The sequence below is a fragment of the Lepisosteus platostomus genome, chromosome 7, assembly GCF_059453375.1.
Source record: "Lepisosteus platostomus isolate fLepPlt1 chromosome 7, fLepPlt1.hap1, whole genome shotgun sequence".
NCBI lineage: Eukaryota > Metazoa > Chordata > Actinopteri > Semionotiformes > Lepisosteidae > Lepisosteus > Lepisosteus platostomus.
The window spans coordinates 49,701,217-49,725,345 of record NC_142617.1 but is presented as its reverse complement, the minus strand read 5'-3'; the positions used below and the strand labels follow the sequence as shown (position 1 = coordinate 49,725,345).

The window sequence follows — 24,129 nt, the reverse complement described above, 5'->3', positions numbered from 1 at the left end:
CCTCTCGGTACATCACGAGAGAGGCCCGACTCTGTGACAATGACTTGCTTGCGTCGGAAGCCGCTCTTCTGTTTCAGAGCTGCTTCCGAAGGTGATTTTGCTGTGCTGTCCTCGTGCCTGCCGAGGTTACGCAGCCCTTTGGCGTGCGTGACCGCAGCCCCCAGGCGTTCGGGAGGGCTGGGCCGCACAGAGAACAGCTCCCTTGTGTGGTTGCAGGGCGTGAAGAGGGACCTCGTCCTCACCCCGAGGTGTGTGTACCTGATCGGCCGCGAGAAGGTCAAGCAGGGCCCGGACAAGGGGCAGGTGACCGAGGTGCTGAAGCGCCGGGTCGAAGTGGAGAAGATCCTGGCCATCTCTCTCAGGTACGCCCGACGTGTGGGGGTGGAGGGGGGTGGGGGGCGTGTCTGCACATGGAGTCTCATTCGCCAATCGGCTCCCAAGGCCGCGGCAGACCCTGGGGTGGTGGTGTCGAGGACACTCCGCTATGAGTCCTACGCTCAGATGCAGAGGAGGTGATCACAGATGAGCCTCTGAGACGCACTTCAAGAGCTTTCGACTGATCTTCTCTTTGTGGCCTCAATCCATCTGTCCTTCGGATGAGACATGAAACCGAGGTCCCGGCATCCCAGGGCATTTCTCATGTTACCCCAGTGTCCTGGCCAAATTTCCCCCTGGCCTTTACCAGTCATGGTACCAGTCATGGCCTCCTAGTAATGCCCATCTCTGAACTGGCTTCATCACTCTGTTCTCCTCCCCACTGACTTCTGTCGCACCATCCGGGTGGGGCTACAAATTCGTGGAGGTGGAGGGGAGTCCCCATTACCTGTAAAGCCCTTTGAGCGGTGCTTCCAGAAAAGTATTTTAGAAATTTTATTATTAGCACGCCTCAGTCCTTTGGAGAGCAGTTTTCCCACCCAGTGTAAACAAGCGTGTCATGACAGGGGTATGTGGAACAAAGCCCTCACCCAGACCCTTTTACTTTTCCAATCTGAGGAACAAAGACGGCACCTGGTAATTGGAAATTTGCTGCCGAGTTCAAAATTGAAACAAGGGCCCAGCATTGCGAAAGGCAGGGGCAGGAGAACACAGGAACATTACAAACGAAAGGAGGCCATCCAGCACATCCAGTCGGTGTGGCCCATAGCTAATTGTTCCAGGGATCTCATCTACTGTCACAGTTTCTTGAAAGTAACCAGGGTACTGGCTTCAGCGACATGGCTGGGTAGCTTGTCCCTCCTGTTCTCAGTTTTAATTGCACTTCTGTGGAGTTTCCACTTGTCTCCTCTGGTGTGTGTTTCACTGTTGATTCTGAAAACATCCTCTGGGCTGAATTTCTCAGAGCCTTTGAGGATTCTTGCCAGGTCTCCTGTTTGTCTGCGGTTCAAGACCAGAAAGGTTCAGCTCCTTCAGCTGTTCTGATTCAAAGCTGGAGCTCTGTCTCACCATCTCCCCCTGCTCTACCACCCCCCTCTAGAGCACTTCAGTCTCCCCAGTACTGTTATTGCTGGGATGACGAATATCCTCTGGCAGAGAGCAGGGGAGATACCAGCTGAGCACTGCAGAAGTGCGCAGGCCGACTTCAAAGGAAGTAGGCTGAAATCCCTGATCTGTGCTCTTTCCCGCTTCACAACACCTGCAAAGCTGCAGACATCTCAGCAAAGTTTGATTTGAGAAAAAGGAAACGGTGAAATATTTTAACCAAGCGATGTTGCTGTACAGACATATTTGCCTCAAGCTCTGCAGGTTTGTTGTCCTGTTCTGGGCTGGGCCTGAGCGCATTTAAGAAGGCTCGAGAGCTCATTTGTCACAGCAGCATGTTCTTGAATATAGATTCTCATAGAAAAGATTCCTTGTGAAAAGACTCTGAGAAGATTCTTAAGGACGCTCATGTCAGTTTACAGTCTCTGCTTTGTATTAATGTCTGCGATGGGAATCTTTGCCCTTTGCTTTGCCTCCTGGAATATACAAATTGAAGTGTGTGAACGGGCGAGTGCCTTCGGCTGTGCTGAAACTCCACTCCTCAGTAAGCATTGATCTTGACGGCAAGGGGCTGCGGTTTTACAAGGATTATAAACATTATTAGGTTATTAGTCCTGTGGTTACTTTGCACCATGTGCAATTAAAGGAGCTCCCGATTGTGGCTGGTTAATGGGAGCAGGGCAGAAGGAGCTCCCTGAGGCTAAGCCGGACTAGCAGGGAATTGTGGGAGGTAACTGGGTGTGCGCGGGTGGCCATGTGAGCTGCAGTTCTGAGCAGGGAAGGGGGGCGATTAATACATAGCAGGTGACACAGATCAGGAAATGGGGAATCATAAAAACCTCATTCAAAAGCTCGCCTTTAATGGGGAAACAATGCACGGAACCTGTGATGCTGAGGGGCTGCGGGGGGAATATTTCTGGTAATAAGCAGCTTAACCAATGGCTCGACATGCTGTTTAAGGAGCCTTAACTAATGGGAGCATTTCTAAATGGAGGTGTCGCCAACGTAGCCACTTGATTTGGTTTTCACTCTTAATTTTAGACCCTGGCAACTGCTGCACACACACTTCTGTGGCATTCAAATTCGTTCTACGGCAAGCTCATTTAAATGGCAGATTTTCTTCCTTGATAAGGGATGAAAGTCATCAGTTGTTCAGCCTGTGTCTGGCGCCGGGCTGGAATCATTGCTGCAGGAGGCTCTGTGAATCCCTGGACGATGGCAGACTCCTGAATTCCTGGAACTGCATCCTTGCTTCCGTGCTACATTTCCATTTTCAATCCTCCTCTTCTCCAGTGTAAAAGGAAATTGTAGTTTTTCAATAAAGGTTAATAAAACAATTCAGAATTTTCTTGTCATCTGGAGGTGCGCACTGTGTTGTTTATTTGCTCCTGCCGGTTCTTATTGATACTGCTGAGACAATATGTGTAAGTGGACAATCGTGGTTAATTACGGCCATCCTCCTGACGAAAACTGTGCTGTTGTGGACATTTACAGGCTCTTCCTCTGTTTTAATCTGTTGCCATAGTTCAGTCTCCAGGTTAAAAACAAGCGAGGAAAGTTGTTCCTTTTCTTTATCACACTCATTTGTTCTGTGCAGCTACAGGACCGATGTGCTACAGGAGGCAATGAAGATCAGCACCAGCCTGGAGGGCTGCGCAAAGACCGAGCCCTGAGCCGCTTCCCCGCTTTAACGCTGTTCTCTCTCCTCTCGCGTCCCTCAGCACCATGCAGGACGATTTCCTCATCCTTCACGAGCAGGAGTACGACAGCCTGCTGGAGTGCATCTTCAAGACGGAGTTCATCAGCCTCCTGTCCAAGAGATTCGAGGAGAAAACCCACAGGACGCTACCTCTGAAGTTCGGCACTATGTGAGTTTGACCTGGAGTCGGACAGCAAAGAAAATACCAGTCCTGCATTGCTGCAGAGGTCTTGATATATCAGGATATTATTGTTATTGTATTCATACAAAGATAACTCCTATTCAGTGGGCAGGAAGAGATTGGCCTCTGTGGTTTTTGGGGTGATGTAGTCAAGACGAGAGGGGTGGAGTGGCGCTATAGCAGTATAACAGGGTGTAAGAGGGACCAGGCTGTGCTGTGGAGCTCAGTTACTCTCCCGGTTACGTAATCTGAGCATGAACTTCTCTTGACGGGCTGCTGTTGTGTCCAGACTTGAAATGAAGCTGAAGAAGGAGAGTTGGGGTCCCTGGAGCGCGGGGGGCACTCGGCAGGTGCAGTTCGTCCAGGGCCAGGGGGACGTGGCCGTCCTCAACCCCACAAACAAAATGCTGCAGGTCAGCATCGGGCCCGGACTCCCCAAGAACACACGTAAGTCTGCGGAGCATGTTCTTCAGATACAGCGCCCAGGTTCTCCTCACGAAACAACACTTCAAGAGTAGTATTAGACCCTTAGTTCTATTTCACTTTCATAGTATTAGTTCTGTAATATCAAGGATGCAGTGTCCATACATACAGCACTTACAGCTAAAAATATCGGCACCTTAAAGGAATCTTATTGACAGGTTATGTATTAGGAGGAAATTGCATATTGGCATATTTGTTTGTAACTCCAGGTTTCAGACCTGTCTTTTCCAAATCTCAGGCTCTCACCTCAGTAAGCGCTGCTAACCTCAGTGTTGCCAAGGTAGGCGTTGGCGTGACACTCTGCCAAGACCGGCGGACAGATTTGGCATCATCCCCTTCAGTGTTTTCTTTTCATTTCCAGGTCCCACCAGGAAGAATTTCTCACAAAGCCGAAGTGTCTCCAGAGCGCCCCAGAGCTACCCCACCAGAGCTGCCCCTGGGCCCCCAGGTGAGATGCTTTGCACTGCTGAGGTCAGAAAGGTCAGAGGCAACAGAAGAGGAAAAGGGAAAGTGTCACTCGCTGAATTTTTGAATTTCCTCATGTTTTTATTCATCCATAATTTATAATTTATCATTTTTAAGTCAAAAAGTTTAATTCTTTTTTTTTTTCAGTGAATATAAGCCAACATCCATCCATTTTAGAACGGCTTTATCCAATACAGGGGCATGGGAGAGCCAGAGCTTATCCCAGCAAGCAACAGGTGCAAGGCAGGATACACCCTGGACAGGACTTCAGTCCATCTGAAGACACACAGACACAAACATAGTCGCAAACACACTTACACCTAGGACTAATTTTCCCAGAACCCCTTTAACCTAGCGGTATGTCTTTGGAATATGGGAGGAAACCCACGAGAACCTGGGGAGAACATGCAAACTCCACGCAGATAGCAGCCCATGTCCAGAGTTGAACCCAGGGCCCCAGCTGTGAGGCAGCAATGCTATCCACTGTGCCATCCCATCAGCAAAAATTAAAGGACAAAATGTGATGGATTTATATAAATTAAAGCTATGTTTCCTCCTTGAGAGCTTTAATATTCTGTCATTTTTCAGTATTCTTTGCCTTTCCTATTTACTTCCTGCTCAGTTGTCAGGTGGCCAGTGAAAGACGATTTGAGTCCTTGGAACCCGTCTCAGGTTCTTCAACCAAGTTCTCAGCTGGACCTACAAGCTCTCGTTTCTTTTTCCTGATCTGCAGCTTCCCACCAGAACGGAGTGATAAAGTCAGCCGGTAACAACGTCAGCCAGAGGGCTGCCCCTACGAACCACCCCAGCCACCACCCCACCTTCCTGCCCCCGCCAGTCACCCTCCACCAGCTGAAACAGAGGAACAGCCGGCCCCCGCAGCCCGACCTGGACTGCCTGAGGGTGCCTGACCAGGGCGCAGCGGGGTGAGTCACCTGCACCGCGCCGTCTCCAGGGCAACCGTAACCAGGGCAGCGCCGCAGCCCGATGCTCCCTGGCTCACAGGGGTTGTGTTCACTGTCATGTGTGCCCTCCACCTTCGCATTCCTGCTACTGCGGTGAACACAGACATCAATCAGGTCAATTACAGAATCTTTTAAGTTTTGACAGTAAACTTCCTTAAATGTTTTTTTTTAAGAAAAGCAGCTCCATTATTTACGACAGACGCCAGAAACTGTCCGTAAAGGCACACACGTAACTCCATTTTTATTTGAGGATTCGTGACCCAGTAACGCTCTCTCGCTTTGTCCTTATTTTTTTGACCCATGTGGCAAGGCTGCTGCCCCCCAAGTGGGCGATCTTGTGTAGAAATGCTGGCCCTGTGAGAACTGGGACCGGATGTTTAACATACACAAGGCCCCAGGTCCGCCAAGATGGCCACCGACTGTAACTGTGCGTGACTCTGTTCCTTTCTAGTAACCGGCAGAGGCTGCCCACAGAGAGCGGACGAACGTGAGTCGAACGCAATGTTTCTCTAGGGTGGTGGTTGTGACTCAGTCTTTGCCGTTTTCGCCCAGCCTGTTGGAATTCTTTTCCTCCTTTCTCTCACACCCTTAGCAGTTTTGATTTTGTTGTTTTTAAACTGCCTAACAGCTGGTAGAGACGCAGTAACTAGGTTTACTCATCCTGCTAATTAGGGTCAACTCTGGTCCTTGTAAAAGAAGAAGAAAGTTAACACCCATGCTTAGCCCTTCCAGGCCTCATTAAGAACACAGGGAAGCCTGCTGATGGGCTCATCTACCCCTCGTGCTTTTTAGAGCTAATTGATTCAAGGGTCCGGTGACCAAGAAAGAGAAATGAAGAAGGCTTTAGTGTGTAAACTGCTCATCAGAGTGGACCACTTTCCCTTCTGAAGAACTTTAACATACATAAATCTAAGAAAAAAAGACATCCCCCAATTTTTAAGCGCGAGTCCCCCTTGTCATATCTGAAGAAGACAGTTTCCATCACTGAAATCTTTTCCATCAGACTTTTATTTTTGGAAAACACTAATCCATTGAATTAATTCAATTGCATGTTATTTAGCTGATTAGCTCCTATTACTTAAATGGTACTAAACTGCACTGAACTGTTTTGAATTGTCAGTTATTTAAAGTTTTACGCCCTCTAAAAACTAGCCTCCCGACCTATTTTTAGAGCCTTTCGTCTCCTTCACATTGGTTTATCCTGGAACATCTTCGGCGGAACAGGAACTGTCTTCTTTTTGGTCAACATAAGCATCTCCTTAGGTCAGACCACAGGCTTCTACGGTGACCGAAAATGAGTGCGAGCTGTGCTGTTAACTTTTTTTAAAGCAATCTAACAACAAAAGGACCAGAGTTAACTTACCTAGTGGTGCTTTAGCTGCGAGACAAATGCCTTCTAATAAGTTAGACATGCACTTCTATGTGGTGGCGTTTCTGCTTTCTGTGAGGGTGTTTCTGATTTGTATAGAGCTTCACATATTCTCCAGATTCTGTGACGTGACCTGCCCCTGAAACCAGGCTCCCACACGACGTAGTGGTACTGTCTGTCTTGAAGAGAAGGCCCTTCAAGGCAGACCTAGTCCGCATTTTTATTGAATTACTTGTACAGAAATGGCCGAACATTCAGTACAAAAAAAAATGGCTTGGATAATGTAGAAGAGAATTGTTTTTGGGGGTGATGGTCACATTCCTATAGTGAAAACCTTTGAGTGTCTGACGAACTGCTTTGAGAATTAAGCTTACATTTCCCCTTCACAATCCTGAAGAGTTCTTTTGTGTTGGAAGTTTCTCATTTTTCGGTTCTGGTGCTTGACTGGGTTTATGGGACTGTAGCGCCGCCTGCTGGTCATGAGTACCAGTGCAGTTGCTTAGAGAGAGAACTGAGAGAAACGAGAGAGAGAAAGATGTGTATGGGGAGGGAGGGAGCAGTGCGGAGTGACGAAAAGAGGATTGGGCAATACAAACCAAAGAGAAGGTGAGAAATGTAGTACTTGGAGGGACAGAGCAAGACAAAAGCAACAATATATAAGTGAAAGGAAAAGACTGAGCGGAGATCGGTTAAGCACTGGCAGAAGGCAGCAGCCAGTCTGAGTATTAAGAATTTACAAAGGGCACATTGTACTCAGTTGTCCTTTTAAAAATGTAATCTTCTGAGTGACCTCATTACAAACATCGGATATTAAAATGCAGAGTATTGGTTACATATGTATGCAAGAACTGCAGCAAGAATGTGATCAGACCTTAAAGATATTTACATTTTCCATCAATGTGATTTCTATTCCATTGTCTCACAATTTTTACCTGACCTCGACTCTGGTATGGATTACTGCAGGAGAAGGGTTTGAATAAATAAGGCCGGTGTGCTTGGTAGCCTCAGACACAGCAGGGAAGACTGACAAAGAGATCCAGTTCTCTTCTGAGAACGTCTCTAACATGAATGCCAGGTTTGGGTCACAGTGCTGAGAAATTATATCAGAAGTTTGTTAGATTTTAGGTTTTTTGCTGTAAATATGTCCACGTTTCTCAGTGTTATTTTTGGATTTTTTTTCCAATCTGCACAAGTGAACTGCGCACTGCTGTAGGATTTATTAAAGATGAATAGTATCTGTGACTCTCCATTCAAATAGGGCAAACATCCTCTGAAAGAACAAACGTTACAATAAAACCAGTTGAACGAAGGCACTTGAGAGTTACTTGTTCTTAATTCTGCTGCTGTTCTAACCACAGACCTCAGCGTCTCTAACAGGATAATGGTGTGGGTTAAGAAAAGAACCAGAAAACCATTACTTGGGTAGTTAGTGTAGCTGTACATGCGCAACCTTTTTACATTTAATTTTGTTCTGCCTAAAGGTTCTCTGCAAAAGCCTCCCTTAACTGGTTTTGATCATCCGTTTTGACTAACCTTCTCAAACTGTGTTCATGTTAACAAAACAGATCCCTCTGTAAAGTAAAATAACTTAGATATCTGTTTCCTTGGGTGTTTTCTTCCAAATGCTTGGCTTCTGCTCATCCCTTTTTTGAATATGTCCTGTTTTGCGATATTGGTTATTGCCCTTTGGGGCTTGCATTCACCTAAAGGGTTAAAGAAGAGTGCTCATTCCCTCATACAGAACGAGGGAACAGCAGGTGAGCAGCCCTGACATATCCGTAAGCTGTTATACTGTATTCTAGGGAAGATCTTGCCAATCCAGAGTCTGTCCAAGGACAGTTTAAAGAATCCCAATATTCCGTTCTCTTTCCCACAATTCAGTTGTGTAGCTGCCATTACTAGAAGCCAAGAAAAGGAATCGGACATGCTTAGAAACACTGAAAAGGAGTGGGCTGTGCAGAGCCAGAGTGTTCTGAAAGAGGAGATGGGGGAAAAGTCTAAACAAACTCCTGAAATGTGCCGAAGACAAGACAAGGAGAATGGGTTAAAAAAAGAATGAAAAGAGGGAACAGAATGAAACTTTGGATTCTGGTTAACAAGCAGATAATTCACACGTAGTGCCCACGATGAAAAACATACCCAAATTTCTTAATATGTGTTTACAATTCAGCTGACAACTATCAGGGAGGCAGAGAGCAAGCCTTGCTTTTTTAACTTCGTGTTTACAGTGTAATTACCTGTCTTGGCTGGGTGCAAAAGTTTGCTTTTTGCTGGCTCTGGTAAAGGTAAAGTCAATATCAGAGCCACAGCAGGGATTACCCCACAGCACTGGTTCCCAGTTATATAGCTGAGTGGACTGGAGCAACTGATAACCCTTGTTTAACAGTACAATAGAATTATCTACAGCAGGAACCCAGACCTACAGCTGGTCAGATATGGGTCAAAGGCTTACCCAATATGCTGTGCTGCCCCAGCTCTAGTAATTTGTCTGTAATTTACCATTTGAAAATTGATAAAAAAACACAAAAGCTCTGTCACCATAATTTCTAACCGCTTGTGAAGAGCACTGTCAGTGTTCCTCTGAATTCTTTAATTGGTCTACAGAAATGTCCTCCCTGCCCTTTTATGAGGTTATTCTTCTATTCTTCGTTTTACCGCCCAAGCAGACAGACCCACTCCACTGTATTGCGAAGTGAACTAGCCCACGTCTTAATTCCTCAGTGAAGCTGTGAGCTTGTGTTTAGGGAGCTCGAACATGGGATTGCTCAGTGAGCTGTATCCTCCTGCCTTAGACACCCTGAAAATGATGCCACGGAGTGGCTAATTTGCATATTCGTCATTGAATAAAAAGCATCTGAAAACACCCAAGGAAACTGTTAATAGAAAGGCTGATTTATGTTCAGGGAGGCTGGTAAGACATTCAGAGCAATATTTCAGAGGGCGTGCTGTGACGTCTTGTGCTCTCCCTCAGTGCTAAACACTAACTTTAGGCCCCCGTTTTGCCTGGCATCACTGAGCCCCCTTTCTGTCTTCCTCTGTGCCATCAGCGCCCACAGACAGACCACCAGCAGGCCGATGCCCGGCGGAGGCAGGCCCAAGCCCCTGCCCAAGCCCAAGCCCCAGGTGCCACAGTGCAAGGCGCTGTATGCCTACGACGCCCAGGATACAGACGAACTGAGTTTCAATGCCGATGACGTCATTGAAATCGTCAAAGAAGGTGCGTACTCGACATGCCTTCCTGAAACACTAGCGTTGCGCTCGAAAGACGGAGCGGCCTCGCAGCTAGAGATCGAGACCTGAAAATCTAGCTCTTATTAAATACATAGCTATCCTAGGTTCTTCATCTTACTCTCTACCTTCATAGGATTTGCGGCACGAGAAGCGTGTCTCATAGGAATTATTCCAAGATTCGATTATTTTCTGGAGGAAAAGAAACAATTCCCAAATGAGCCAACAAGACCCCAACACACAATGTGTCATTTTTCCACTATGCCAGAGGAGGGGGAATTCCGGGGAAGCTACCCCAGTGGTGCTTGTGTATCTCGGCTCCAGTTGGGGTTTGGGAGTTGCCAGTGATGGCCCCACGCTTCAGTAAAAAGGAAAAATAGGTTTCCTGCTCGTATTTTCCCTCCTCTTCCTCCCGATGTTCTGAACTGGTTTGCTAGGGTAAGCTGCCGTAACGTATTTCGTTACGTGCTGCAAAGACACGGATCAGCCAGTGCGAGCCCAGGGAAGAGGTGTGGACTGACTCCTCTCTGTCTCTCCGAGCAGACGCGTCGGGCTGGTGGACGGGGAGACTGCGAGGGAAGCAAGGCCTGTTCCCCAACAATTACGTCAGCAAGCTGTAGAGCCGCGCCGCGAGCAGGGAGCCCCTGCAGCTGAAGACCGGCCACGGTCTTCTCCGTTAAATACTGTGACCCTAGTGATGGACCAGCCACCAATATCAATCTGGGGACTTGAATGAGGCCGCGTTTTTTTTAAAATTATTTTCCTCTGCAGCTGATGATAGCTACACAAACCATGTGAGCACTGAACAAAACTATTTATTGTATTTATAGCTTTCTTCGTTTGTTTTTTTTCCTTTTCAAATATAATGAAGGTATCTATAGTTATTTTATTGAAAATATGAAGTTCACGTGTTATCTGGGACCAAGCAATCTTTTTATCTGTTAAGGGGGTTCTTGTAACTGTTGGAGAGGTAGGTGCCTATTTCGAGTCACTGAATGCAGGTTAAATTCTTTGTGTTCTAATTGTTTTAAAGTCTAGTTTTTATCCCAGGCCATTTTTTCTTTTTTTTTTGGAGAAGTAAAGTCAGAGGGAATATTTGCTGCTAAACTGATTTTTTTATAAATAGTATTGCCTATCCAAAAGTAAGAGTTGATCTATATTCTACCAGCCCTTGTACCATAATGTTGGTGATTGTTAGCTGTGGTCACTTGCTCCTGCCTGAATTGAGGTGAGGATAAGACTGCGTCACATTGCACCTATGTTAAGGTGCATATACAGGGGAAAAGAAACATGCATTTCGCTCACAAGCTCTGCTGTGGGTCTGGTGTAACCTGTGCTGTAGGGCACATCACACTGGCCTAATCCTTACAGGCAGGGGGGTGGAGGTCCTGAAAGCAGCCAGCTTTCTGTATCTCCAGCAGAGTCTTTCTATATTAGTTCTGTTTGATGACAGAGCACAGCTCTTCAGCTACACCACAGTTGGCTAACAAGCTACATCGGTAGTCCCTGGGTAGCACACAACCAATAAAGGATATGAGACTTGAACTGTACATATAAAAACCCATCTCACAAAATCACATATGATAAATAGGTATGACAAACAGTAAAGTGCACAGAAATAATAGCATGTTAAATTAATAAATGTTTTAGAAGACCAGCCCTTATCAAGATTGATGACGTTACTTTAGTCATTAAAAGAGACATCAAGCTTGTAATCACTAATCTTTTGAGTAGTTTTAAAACAGGGCTTTTGCCCTTCCCAGAAACAAACTGATGCAGACATATCGCCTCTCCTTCCTCCATGATCCACTGCAGCAGCCCCCCTAGGCTGCGTCTATCTCCAGCAAGCCTTCCTCCACCAATATGGCAGGGGTTTCCCATTCCCAGCCATGGCCAGGGACACCTGCTGTTCAAAGAGTGGCTTTTTCCCAGCAGCCCCTGGGGCATATGATAACAGTGTAGTGGGATGGGCTGCGCTAGGAAGGAGCAACCCCGTCACATTAAGAGGAGGAACAGGACAGCAACTTTACAGTCTATGTTAAAGCACTTTATTCAACCTGCCACTGCCTGTTAAACACCAGTTGTGGTGTCAATAGTATGGAAAGTATTGTCCAATAGGGCATTATGTGAGCAATTCAAAAAAGGGCTTGGCTTTGGTTGACATGTCTGAAAAAAGTAAAAGTTTAACATTTATGTGAAGGATAGTGGGGGAAAAAATGTGTATTTAATACAGGCCTTTTAAATCTGTTGTTTTTTTATTCCTTGGTCCACTTTGAGGAATGAAGTGTGGGGGGGAAGAGATCATGCAGCTGAGCTGGGACTGTAGTTTCAGCCAGAGACCACTATCATCTCCAGATGGTGGCAGAGCATGAATGTCAATGTTCCTCCCCTCACTTGTCATTTGTTAAGCAGTAATAAGAAAACAGACACTCATTAACCATTACATTTTCACTGCTTGGGAGTTCAGGCAGTTATAAACTCACTGATGAGTTTGTAAATCAAAGCTGTAAGTCAATTGGTATGAAATTGCAGCCTAACTCTCTGGACTTTTAAAAGTTAGGAGGTACATTTGAGGACTTTGTACATCAACCTTGTGCTATAAGTGCCTTCTTGCAGGCCTTGTTATACCATTACACCTCAATTCAGTTTTAGCTACCCTAGAGACCAACCAACAAGGCTGTGGGGGTCTTCAAGTTAAATCCTGTTCAAAGGGTTCATGCATTAACCATTCAAGAGCATCAGATCTTTGGCTAGTTTAGACCAAGGTGCACATCAAGCAATATATAAAATCTACTCAAGCTCCGTAACCCCATTACTAACTAGAAGGGTATTGCAATATCCACTCATAAATACCAAGTATAGACACACACTAGGGTCTCCAATTCCTCTCTCATAAGAGGCAAGAAGGGCCAGGTAAATCCATCTTTACAGCTTTGGGAAAATTGTAATGCACTGAGGGTATACCAGCTTTTGACCACTGGTTTACAAGGATGACAAATGCCTGTGGCATTAAGTTGGGATAACATCTTCCAAGACTAAGCTGCCAAATGGTGCAGATGTTTTAAAATGACAGTGCAACCCTGCTGGAAGCCCACAATGGTGCCAGAAGTGCCTTTTGAGTTTCTTTAATATGGCTGGCCCATATTACTTATGCCTAATATGTAAATAACTAGGTCTTTTTACATGTACATTTTAAATCAGTTTGCTTTAATACTAGATATGTATATGAATGTATTGTACTCATCTGCAATTCTTGATAACTTTGCTTTGTTGGTGAAAATGAAGTTGGTACTCAATTACTCCTTTGAGCTAAAAGGTGGTGCTTCACCCTTGTGCAGGATCACTCTGCACCTGGTGAAATCAGGAATAAAACCAATAAGTTCCACTGACTGGTTTGTAACATTTGTGGAATGCCAATAAAAAAAAGCAAACATGTCTATTGAAAAATCACTATAATTACCAAATAACAAGAGATTGATATTTATATTAACACTTTATTAAAAATACAATTTTACAAAATTGAAATCAAGTCCTAGCTCCACTAGAGGGAAAGTAGCAGGCTGTTGAAAAACTGACCAGTCTAGTCTCAATGTTAACCTCCCCCCCTTCCAATAAAGAAGCTACTAGATGAGCAAGATTAACCAATTGTCCTCCCCTCACTGTAGCTTAACCTTAAGGTTCTGAAATTGTTTCATGGAGACCAAGAAAAGAGGAGGCACAGGCCACACTCAAAGCATCAGGACACCAATTCAAGGCTTAAATAAAATAAAAGTATTAAATAAACTATCTCAAGGAGACTAGATTAAAATTTCTTAAGCTAAAATGGTAGGTGGGAACAGCAGGGAGTCAAATCAACTTATAAAATTTAAAAAATCCTGTAGGAAAAAAAAACAAGTTAAAGATTGAAGCAGCACAAATCTTCCACAGGTTGGAGTTTAAAAACAAAAGTGCAACAGTTCAGAAGTCCATAAGACAAGAAGTTGTATTAAGAATTCTCCAACAGGGGTGCAGCCATGTCCTGGATGGTGGAGGACCGGAGCTGTGGAATGGTGCTTATCCTCAGCAGCTTGCTGCTGGCATATTTGTTCTTGATCGCCTGTACAGGAAAGAAGAAACCCAGCTCAGTGAGGAGTTCAGATCCTCAGGTTTCAAGCCCACAATATACTTAGTTTAGGTCTACAGTAACAATAGCATGAAGTGGAAAGTACATTAGAATCCTAGTTTGTGACAAGGATAGGAAAGAAACTTACAGTGTGCTTGGTAAGCCCATTGTTAAGCCTCACCACATTCTTGGCAAGGTGCTGCATAATGGTCTTGAGATTCTCTTCGGAATAACCAGCATAATGGCGCTGCGTTGTGGTCTGGAAGAGATACCTGCCGCTCTTAAGCATTGCCAAGAATCCAGAAGTGTATACAAGCCATTCATAGTTAGTGACAGAGGATCAAACATGCAGTTTTGTCACTGCATATCTGCTTTACAGATTAAGCAGAGCATGTACATTGGAAAGGATCTCACACTCTAGCACTTACATCACTTAGGGTTTGTGGAAGTAACCTTTGCTTCGATATTATAGTAGTGCAAATACAAAAGATTAACAAAAACATACCCAGCTACTACCATCCAGCACAGTCTGGGAGAGGAAGAGTGCAGCAGCTGCCACTTCAGAAGGGTGGTAATGCACCATGTCATAATCCATCAGGGTCAGCTCCATGAAGTACTTGGCAAGAGTGTGTTTCTCTGCATCAGCCTTGGAAATGACAAAGCAGTTACATACTAGGAGGGAGAAATACAGCCAAAGAAGAAACGCATTGCACCGAGGAGGTTTGTGCATTTCAGGGCCAAGTGGAAGGTAATTACATTGCCAGCCTTTGATGCCCTCCTTAGGAAGTGAAGGGGCAGAGGACGACCCAGTTCAAAATTCAGCTCTTTCAGGATCAGCATTTCCATTTGCCGGATCTGTGCTTTAGAGAAAGCATTATCCGTGATGTAGACAAAGTCTCCAATCTCTGGGGCGTACATTTCTTCATACTTGGCAGCAATTAACATGGCAGTAACGCCAACCAGCTGAAGCTTTTTCCTGGAGACAGGTTGTACCTTTAGGGGAAAAACCAAAAGGTTACATTTGAGGATACTCACTCAACATAGAATTTAGAAGGGCTGACCATCTTAGCAAAAAAAAAAAAAAGCTGCTTACTTGGAGAAATCGGTCAAGAATAGCAACAGTCATGTACAGAGTCTCCTGCAGCAGGTGAAACCTGCAGTGCACCTGAATGAGCCAGTCAACCAAGAGGGCCCGCATTCTTTCATTAATCTCACAGCCCTCAAGATACCTGGGGCGGATAGCCTGCTGGAGCTGCAGTAAAGAAAAAAAAAGGAAAGATTAACTTATAAAGGCACTTGTGGGTCCTTTAGATACAGGATGCCCAGTCACTGAAGCACAGTTTCCCTGAAGGCCCAGTCATGCTTAGTTTCTCAGATCCAGCAAGAAAAGATGAGATGAATAGCCAACAAGCAGCAGAAATAAGTTAGTGAATCAGGATTAACAAGGTTATAATTTTTACCTCAATTTGCTTTAAGTACACATAGATGTCCTTCACATATTCAGAACACAGCTGGGGATGTTCACCATCCAAGGCATCAATGTCTTCTATATCCAACATAGCCTCAGAAAAAGCCTGGCACAGCTCTTCCTCTTTCATCGAGACATCCATGCAAGGAACAACCTGAAGTATGTAAAGCCAGTCATCAGCACAGTATGCAAGTCTTTCAGTAAAAAGAGCAGGCAGAGCCAGCACAGTGGCTACATTTGATCTTAGAACTACAGAGTTGTCTGAAGAATCCCTCCCCCACCAGTTTCAAAATAATGAGGCACTTTGAAGTCCTATTAGGGAGTTTCTAGTACCATTTACTAGACACTACAAAACTTCACCATTCATGACAAACAGCAATGGTCTACATGTAGTTAATGCAGGTATATCTTGACCCAGCAGGGCTTGTCCCCATGCAACAGTTCCTGCAAGGGCAGGATGCCAGGGGATATGCCTTGTGCACCAGAGTGCAGGCAAGTGCATGTCAAAGCTCTTCAGGAAAATTGGCAGATCAGCCCAAGTGAATCACACTCGATCATGGAGAGAACCGTGTACAGCTTGTATTGCTTACAATACATACACATTGGTAGCCTGCGACACTCAGTCAATTCCCCCAACTGTGGATGTTTTGCAATCATACCAATGGTTCAGGTTTGTGGACTCGCTTAAAAAAAAAAAAAAAAAAAAAGCTTCCCCAACAGAAGCTTGCAGCACGTCTAATCCACCTGTAGCCATAAGGGACTAGATGCTTGCAAAAGGTACAATGCAGTCATTTCTGTGACAAAACATTAAACAACCCTGTCACTTACTGGGACTTCAGGCACCACTGGACCTGGTTTGGGCTGCACAGTCACTTCATCCTGCTGCTTAGGCTTCACTGGCTTTGACTGCTTGACCACATGGGACTTCAGGGTGTCATTTTTCTACAGTTCATAGAAAGAGGGTTTGGAACAAAGCACTCTTCAAAACCAGCAACATAGCAATGCTCAATATTACAAAATTGTATTTTCATGGTACCTAATGCAACACCAAAACAAAAGTAGACCAGTTGTCCCCCATCTAGCCCAAATAATCACAACTCCTGCCCAGCACACTTAAGGCTCTAAATTGGCAAAGCTCCAAACTAGAGTCCTCCCCCCCACACACACACACTTCCATTTGAGCCATCTGGCCCTTCAGGACTACAGCTGTGCACCCCTGTCTTGAGCAAACACTCAACACTGTGGAAGAAGCACTGGGCAGCAGTGGATAGGGCACAGACACACAAGATACTGCTTCTATACCCTTAGGGGGAAATACTTCAGAGTTGTTCCATTAAGATACCCAGCTGTATATCAAGGGGTGCATATTAAAACTAAACACTAGATGAAACCGCCAGACAGAGGCCACCCCAGCTTCAATTCACTCGGAAGGAGGGGTGATTATCCGTTTTGAACACGCTCCGGCAAATACAGATCCCAGCTCAGAACCCGAAAGCGCAGCTACAACAGTACCTTGACTGGGCCTCCCCTGGTAGAGAAGTTGGAGATCTCGCCTAGGACTGGCCGTTTCGTCCCAGCTGCAGTTTTACCCACTGGGACCGCGTTTTCGGCATTCCTGATATGCTGCTCGTAAAGAAAAGCAAGTCAGAACCCGGGAGTAGAGAACTCAGCACCGCACAAAAGCACGGAGGCGACGCTAAAGGTAACCTAAACTAATTAGATAGGGGTTATGTCTCAAACCTCTGAAAATGAGTACGTTACAATTTCAGTTCTACATTTAATAGTTAAGCTGCAAGACAACTAAACTGCTGGCTAATTGCATATTACAGATAAGAGCTTCATTTCTTCTCCTTCACGAAAAGGACATTACAAGCTGCTGACCTAGGCTCTCCGGAAAGCGTGGAATGCTGAAAGAACTAATAAATTGTACTTACAATTCCCCGGTTTACCAGAGCCATTCTGAAGAAAAACGTTAAATTAAAGAGCCTTTAAAAAGAAGCTACAGCCGACGACCAACAAATGTACACCGCAAATACTCCACTCGCCACTGCGCTTGTAGACTGGGCACCACTTCACCATTCAAATACCGCTCCGCGCGCTCCCATTGGGCAGGAGCTCACGAGGCGGATGGTTTCTATTGGCTGACAAACAAGGGGCCTGAATGCGTTACCGCGGCAACCAAAAAATGAATTGTTTATGTTCCTAACATATTCTCCGCAATTAAATCAAATGATTCCTTTTTTGTTTTATGATGTATCAGCCGTTTTATTCACCAGTCCCCCCCCCCCCCCCCCGTTTAAGTAAAAGTAAAATAGAAAATCAAGCATGCGCCAACTTTTGTGCCCGGAGTTTAGCATTGAGTTCACAATGCACTCTGGGAATTGATGTTTTTTTTCTTGGGTAGCCTGATAACAATATACGAAATTTTATATTGATGTGTATGCGTGTCACCAAGATATTAAATATTAAACCAATGAGTGATTTCCGCAAATCGCCTCTTTTTTAGCAAACAAAAAGGGATATGGAAATAATCACGTCTATCACCCAATTACTCATCTATATTATGTACAATTACCTCTACCCTGTTACATCTTGTTTTCTGGAAGTGTTCATGTAATGTATTCTGGTTCCTCTACCCGTCCTCCTGTGTCCGAGTAGTCTGTAGAGCCTTCTGGGTCCGTTTCGTTTTACTAGGCGCAGATTTGAGTTGCTGTTCCAGTCTGTGATGGATTTTAGTTGATTTCGCCAGTCGTCTATACAGATCGATAATACTTATTTTATTATTCTGCAATTTCCCTCACAGGATCAATAAAGTATCTATTATTAGTATTGAGGTGTAGGTAAGAGGTGTAGTAGGGAGCCACGGATGGGTCTCATAAGCCAATATTATAAAACACTGCTGTCATGTCAATGATCAATAATAATAATTGCTTACACTTATATAGTGCTTTTCTGGACACTTCACTCAAATTGCTTTACAGGTAATGGGGACTCCCCATCTCCACCACCAATGTGTAGCCCCACTAAGATGATGCAACGGCAGCCATAGTGCACCAGTACACTCACCACACATCAGCTATCAGTGGGGAGGAGAACAGAGTGATGAAGCCAATTCATAGATGGGGATTATTAGGAGGCCATGATTGGTAAGCGCCAATATGTTAATTATTATATTATACATTATAATGTATTATATTAAGGGTCAGGATGCCAGGGTTACACCCCTACCATTTTTGAGAAACACCCTGGGATTTTTAACGACCACAGAGAGTAAGGACCTCAGTTTTACATCTCATCTGAAGGACGGCACCTTTGTACACTATACTGTCTGCACCGCTATACTGGGGCATTAGGACCCACACAGACCACAGAGTGAGTGCCCCCTCGTGGCCCCACTAACACCTCTTCCTGCAGCAACCTTAGCTTTTTCCCAGGAGGTCTCCCATCCAGGTACTGACCAGGCTCACATCTGCTGAGCTCCAGTGGGCTGCTAGTTGTGAGTTGCAGGGTGACATGGCAGCTGGCAATGCAATGGCAATGCACATTAAAGGTGCTTTTGACTGATCTGAGATTCAGGTACTGACCCTTATAACCAAATGAGTGATACATGTTGGATTTATTGGCAAAAGACATACAAACGAACAGATGGAAAAAGCATACATTACATGTTTAAGTTTCACACCAACAACAATTACAGTGAAAAATGGATGGACGATAATGTTTTTTTCACATTACGGCACTGTCTGGCTGCAGTTCCCAACCACTTTTAAATTGTTATTGTAACACCTGAGAATGACCTGCCTTTAAGAGTCAAAGCTTCGCTTCAGGCCAGTTAAATCTCAGTGCGTGTAAAATTAAAGGGATAGATCGTTCTCCATATTGTCCCTTAAATACATGGGACAATGAATTTGGCTTTTCTTATTAAAGCAGAACTGGAATTTGACTATTTGCTGTGAAGTATGTTAACTACCCTACCTCCTCTTATGTGAACTCATTCCTATAAACTGTATCGTGGGGAAATGTGTAGATTTATCACTATTGCAGAAGCAGTACTATCATCAACTAGTTGGCGATATAAATAAAAAGGTGTCAAATGGATTAGAGAAATGCTTAGGAGAGTATAAGAATAATGACCCAAACATGGGCCTCAGAAGTGCATCTTCTCTTTTTATACAGGGTCAGTTGTTTCACACAAGTATTTGAATATAGCCAAAGTATATATAGTTACTTTTCATACTAGTTATGTCCAATTCTTAATTCTATAGGATTCTTAGAAGATTATTAGGTATAATGTGTGGGCAAAGCAACCCAGTTGCTAAGGTCAAGAGTTTGTGAGCAGGTAGATTCCTGGATCAAATCCTGGGCATGCCACAGACTCAGTATTATCCTTGAAATTCGGAGCAATGAGTTACTAACATGCTGTTGTTAATAGAAAAGACTGAGGAAAGCTGACTCATTTATAATCCTTAGAGGTAGGGAATGTCATTAACTCAACACAGGGCTTCAGAACCTCCAGGGAATCATAAACCAGAGCAAACATGTATTAGGTTTTAAATACACAGAAGTGCATTTAAAATGAAGAACAAGACACTTTTACAGCTTTGAGTCCACAACAAGTTGTCAAGCCATATTGCATGAACTGGCTTCCTTCAGGCAGTGGCTGGAAAAGATCCTCAGATCACTACCAAATGAGTAGGTGGGCTGAAAGTCCTTCTTCTGCTTTGAACCTTCTTACGCTTTAGGATAGTTTCAACAGAAGACCTCTGTAATGGCAGAAAAACATGAGAATGGATTCCCTCCTTTGTAGTAATGCTTGTTTAGTTACTACTTATTGGCTCCATCTCCTCTAGCTTTCGTTCGAAGCATCCTGGACAATCTGGTTCAGCAGCATAGGATTATTCTCTGAATTTAAAAAAATCTTTTAACAATGTCCTCTAACCCCAGTTCTGCATTTCCCTATTTTATCCTACACTGTCGGACTTTTACTACTCCCTCTCATGATTTTAATGACTTCTTTCCGGTAACAGTCTCCTCCAGATTTAGTTTTTCTATAGCATCGCAGCACTGGTCCGTTCTTTAAGGCCAGAATTTCAGCATGGAATAATCTTCTACTTGTTCCCTTGCAGTTTAAAAGAGAAGAAAAGCAGAACAATGTTTCGGCTGTGGAGCCTTCTTCGCCTGTGCGATTTAAACTGGTTTAGTTTCTTTAGCTGGATCCAACAGCAACCATATCTTCTGCAACATAGCAACTCACATTGTTCATAATTTGGTCAAGTATAACCACAATTTAGATCCAGCTACACTTACCACTATATATAAAGTGGCCAACCCTGGTCCTGGAGTGCCAGAATACAAGTTTTTTCAGAACAGGCACTCCTTGATTTCTAAGCACTTGGGGCTGACCAATTCCTTTTGATCACGATTTTGAGGGCACTGTATTTGCTCAGTTAAGTATGCTCACAGATCACTTGAAATGAAAGTGCCAACATCCTGTAGCTCTTAAGTACCAGGGTTGGTCATTAACTGAAGCAATTTACTGAAGATGTTAAAAGTTACAAATCTTTCAGGATGGTAAGAGCTCTTACAAGATATTTAAATGTGTTTTTTTTACTTTTAATTTAGAAAAATGAGTTTGTTTTCTACTTAAAAACTAACCTGTAAAAAAAGTGCTATAAAATTATCAATACAGACCTATACCTCTTATGCACCTACTTTAGTATTGGTACATTCATTCACATTTCTACCATTTTAAGATCATCAAGAACCTCTTTAGCAGTACAAAATACTAAATAATGACATTGTGCTTCGTACATTAGCTCTTCAGTTGAGGTATTTGCATGGTATAGGATGCATATAAGATACAATATAGGATAGCCTCATATTCCAAATTTGTATCTTCAGTAGCTTTTGATTAACATTCTCTAACAAAATGTGGGAGAACAATATGATTTGCATCTTGTTTCCTTTTCCACCTAGTTCTTTATTACACAAAGCACAGATAATCTGCAAAACAAGGGCTTATTAGAACCACTTGAAAACACTGAATTTAACCTTCAATAAGTAGGCAAGGGACATAAAACCACAAAAAACCTATAAGTATATAACCATTATATATCATATTAGCACTGTTGGAAATTATATAAATAGGTGTAATCCAGATTGAGCAAATTTCTCAAAAAAATGAAATGGTGTAGATAATTCAAAAAGGTTTCTATACTCCATTTACTCCACATTAGCATAATGGAAACATTTAAAAACATTAGAACTGCAAAACCTTTTTCCTCAATTACAGTTTCATCTGAAATAACCATTTATTGTATTCATGTTAGATTTGCCCACAAAACATACATCATTGAAACTACTGAAAGACTGTAAGCCAGCATGTTTCAAGGCCCAAGCGCCTGTACAATACAGTGTGCGACTCCCCTGTTGTTCAGATTGTATGGTTTCAGAATATGTATAAAATACTGAACAAAACATTGTTGAAGAGACACAAAGACAAGAGGGGAAAGAGTTACCTAACTTTATTTTTTAAAACTAATATAAATCCCTCGGAAATGCTTCCTAGGGCCATTATAGTCTATGAATGCATGGATACCTGCCATTAGTACTGCATTCCAACACTCCATTCAAAATGTTACAATTTTCAAAATTCAGCAATCAGAGCGGAAATACATTACCTAGACACTTTGCTTTCACAGGACTCCTGTCTTATGTCTTTCACCATTGATGTGCAAGTATATGCAATTTAGCTAGTTGAGGAAAACCATTAGTGTTAAGTTCTTCATGGCAGCAAAGGAATTTGTTGCAATGTTACAGAGATGAAGTAAAAATCAACAATAACCCAGTTAAAAAAATACAATCTCTGTTGGCCTGCCGCGTTCCGTGGAGCTGTGTCACTCAGTTTGTCCACCCCCACCCCCCCAACACAGACAGACAGAGACGAATGAGACAGGCCAAACTAGGGTTCCATTTAACAATTTATCACCAGTCTGTGGAAAACTGGCAACAGACCCCTTTCACATTTGAAGTCAAAACGGCAATTCCCAAGGTCCGTCCATTCAGACTTGTGAATACAAACAGAAGTGTACAATCTGCTGGCAATGGCCAACCTCGCCACTCAACAGGGCACTTCACTGTGTGTAAAACTGTTTACGACGTGCCTTAAAAGGTCTAACTGTGAAAAAAACAGTCAAAATACAGTGACATTCATTTTTCTCCAATGCAATAAGGAAGTGCAGAAGGTGAACATTGAAAGGTGAGCGAAGAAAGGAAAAGGCTTCTGTATGCATTTCCTAATTATAAGTGATGCATTTTCAGATTGTTCCCACTAGATGGACACCGCATGATGTTGTACACAGACTTTTATACAGCAGCTGTTTGTTTTTCCCTAATTAAGGAATGTTTTGCTTTACATTTTTTCCTTTACTAGCTGTTCACAATTTCTATACATAAACTAATTATATCATGATCAGTTAAATTAATCCTGCAATGTTAGTAATGGAGAATGACATTCTATTCCAGTAAAGCAAGGCATTGTGTAAAAAAACAAAACAAAATCAAATTAAATGCTACTTTACTAGAGCAGCTATTCTTGCCTGCAAGTCTTTAGGGTGTGAAGCCCATTTCATTACATGTGCAAAGAAATGCATTACAAGGAACCATGCAAAAATAAAATGACACTGAAGAAAACAATTGAAAGCTACAAAAAAAGCTTCATAAATACAATAAAATTTAAAATCTATACTGAAGATGTATTTTTAGCAGTATCTGTACTATGGGACATAGCTGGCACTCTAGGTTTCAATGCTGTTTTGTATTTGAACCCACGCAGGTAATTCATGCCATCTTTGGTTGACTGCAGTACTGAAGAAAAACAAAATAAAAAAGATAAAATAAAAAGTAATTGAAAACAGCATCAACTTTCAGCAGACAGCTGGGCCTCTATATCCACTCTGCAGATTGGACATTTCTTGTTAGTGGTGAGCCACTGGTCAACACACAGTTGGTGGAAAAGATGCATACAGGGAAGACGTCTGAAAGAACAAGAAGAAAGCAAGCGCATGAGAAATGCAGTCCCTCAACTTCATCTGACCATATAGGTCCCTAATCACCCTATGCATACACTGATAATTACTCCACAAATGGACAGGAAGAAAATCTCATTGGGAAAATTAAAATGTATCCTGGAATACATAGCCTTAAATAGTATTTCATAAGAGGGTACAATGAGAGCCCCATCTAAAGGAAAAACCTATGCTGAAATACAAGGTGTAATTTCACACTAATACACCAGGGGGCAGAAGGACGTGCACAGGAACAGTGGGAAGGAAAACTGTAATGAGCAATCACTACCAATCTGGTACTGATGTCACTTGCAGATTCTCAGTGTTTCTTTTCTCTACACTAAGAGGCATTAAAAGTGCAACAAATGAACGCTGGGACAAAACTGCATTTGTTGTGTTTTTATATGCTGCTAACATTTCAAGCAATATTAGACGAACAGTGTTCGGAAAATCAATTACTCCCTGGCAAGTGCATCACAGACATTTTGTCACTACACGATCGATTAATTCCAGCTTCTGCACACTAACGGTGGAAAGAACATGCAATATCCCAGTTATGAGCACTGTAACACCCTTTTTGTACATCTACAAACTTCCGGTTTTAAAGGATCCTTTAAAGCCTCT

General features: G+C 43.4%; 3 protein-coding genes across 5 annotated transcripts in view; 1 reads left to right on the top strand and 2 right to left on the bottom strand.

The window, feature by feature from the left end:
* Window positions 1-13,254, top strand: part of myo1ea (myosin IEa) — a 69,316-nt gene extending 56,062 nt beyond the window's left edge. Inside the window, exons 22-29 of one of the 2 annotated variants that reach the window (XM_088640986.1) lie at window positions 217-362; window positions 3,201-3,347; window positions 3,649-3,806; window positions 4,204-4,290; window positions 5,041-5,233; window positions 5,724-5,759; window positions 9,689-9,858; window positions 10,413-13,254. In XM_088640986.1, coding sequence (XP_088497112.1) covers window positions 217-362; window positions 3,201-3,347; window positions 3,649-3,806; window positions 4,204-4,290; window positions 5,041-5,233; window positions 5,724-5,759; window positions 9,689-9,858; window positions 10,413-10,489 — 1,014 coding nt within the window. In that variant the 3' untranslated portion in view covers window positions 10,490-13,254. The remainder of the gene's footprint in view (window positions 1-216; window positions 363-3,200; window positions 3,348-3,648; window positions 3,807-4,203; window positions 4,291-5,040; window positions 5,234-5,723; window positions 5,760-9,688; window positions 9,859-10,412) is intronic. The other variant, XM_088640987.1, reaches the window with a different exon arrangement.
* Window positions 13,255-13,343: 89 nt separating this feature from the next.
* Window positions 13,344-17,523, bottom strand: ccnb2 (cyclin B2). The gene is made up of 9 exons (XM_088640993.1): window positions 17,374-17,523; window positions 16,952-17,062; window positions 16,268-16,381; window positions 15,432-15,593; window positions 15,065-15,223; window positions 14,728-14,964; window positions 14,477-14,617; window positions 14,120-14,230; window positions 13,344-13,965 (listed from the first exon to the last, which is right to left on the bottom strand). Exons 1-9 carry the CDS (start codon window positions 17,395-17,397, stop codon window positions 13,855-13,857), a joined length of 1,170 nt encoding a protein of 389 aa, XP_088497119.1. The 5' UTR covers window positions 17,398-17,523; the 3' UTR covers window positions 13,344-13,854.
* Window positions 17,524-19,036: 1,513 nt separating this feature from the next.
* The window catches only part of rnf111 (ring finger protein 111), a 50,129-nt gene continuing 45,036 nt past the window's right edge, over window positions 19,037-24,129 (bottom strand). For both annotated transcript variants that reach the window (XM_088640984.1, XM_088640985.1), the window contains exon 14: window positions 19,037-23,475. In XM_088640984.1, the coding sequence (XP_088497110.1) occupies window positions 23,358-23,475 (118 nt within the window). In that variant the 3' untranslated portion in view covers window positions 19,037-23,357. The remainder of the gene's footprint in view (window positions 23,476-24,129) is intronic.

What these genes read in the sequence shown, in the direction of transcription:
- ccnb2 (XM_088640993.1), bottom strand. Translation starts at nt 17,397, where the DNA reads ATGGCTCTGGTAAACCGGGGAATT. An exon ending in CAGTGGTGCCTGAAGTCCCA is followed by an intron (nt 15,594 to 16,267) that starts GTAAGTGACAGG and finishes TACATACTTCAG; the next exon opens with GTTGTTCCTTGCATGGATGT. An exon ending in ATGGGCTTACCAAGCACACT is followed by an intron (nt 13,966 to 14,119) that starts GTAAGTTTCTTT and finishes TTTCCTGTACAG; the next exon opens with GCGATCAAGAACAAATATGC.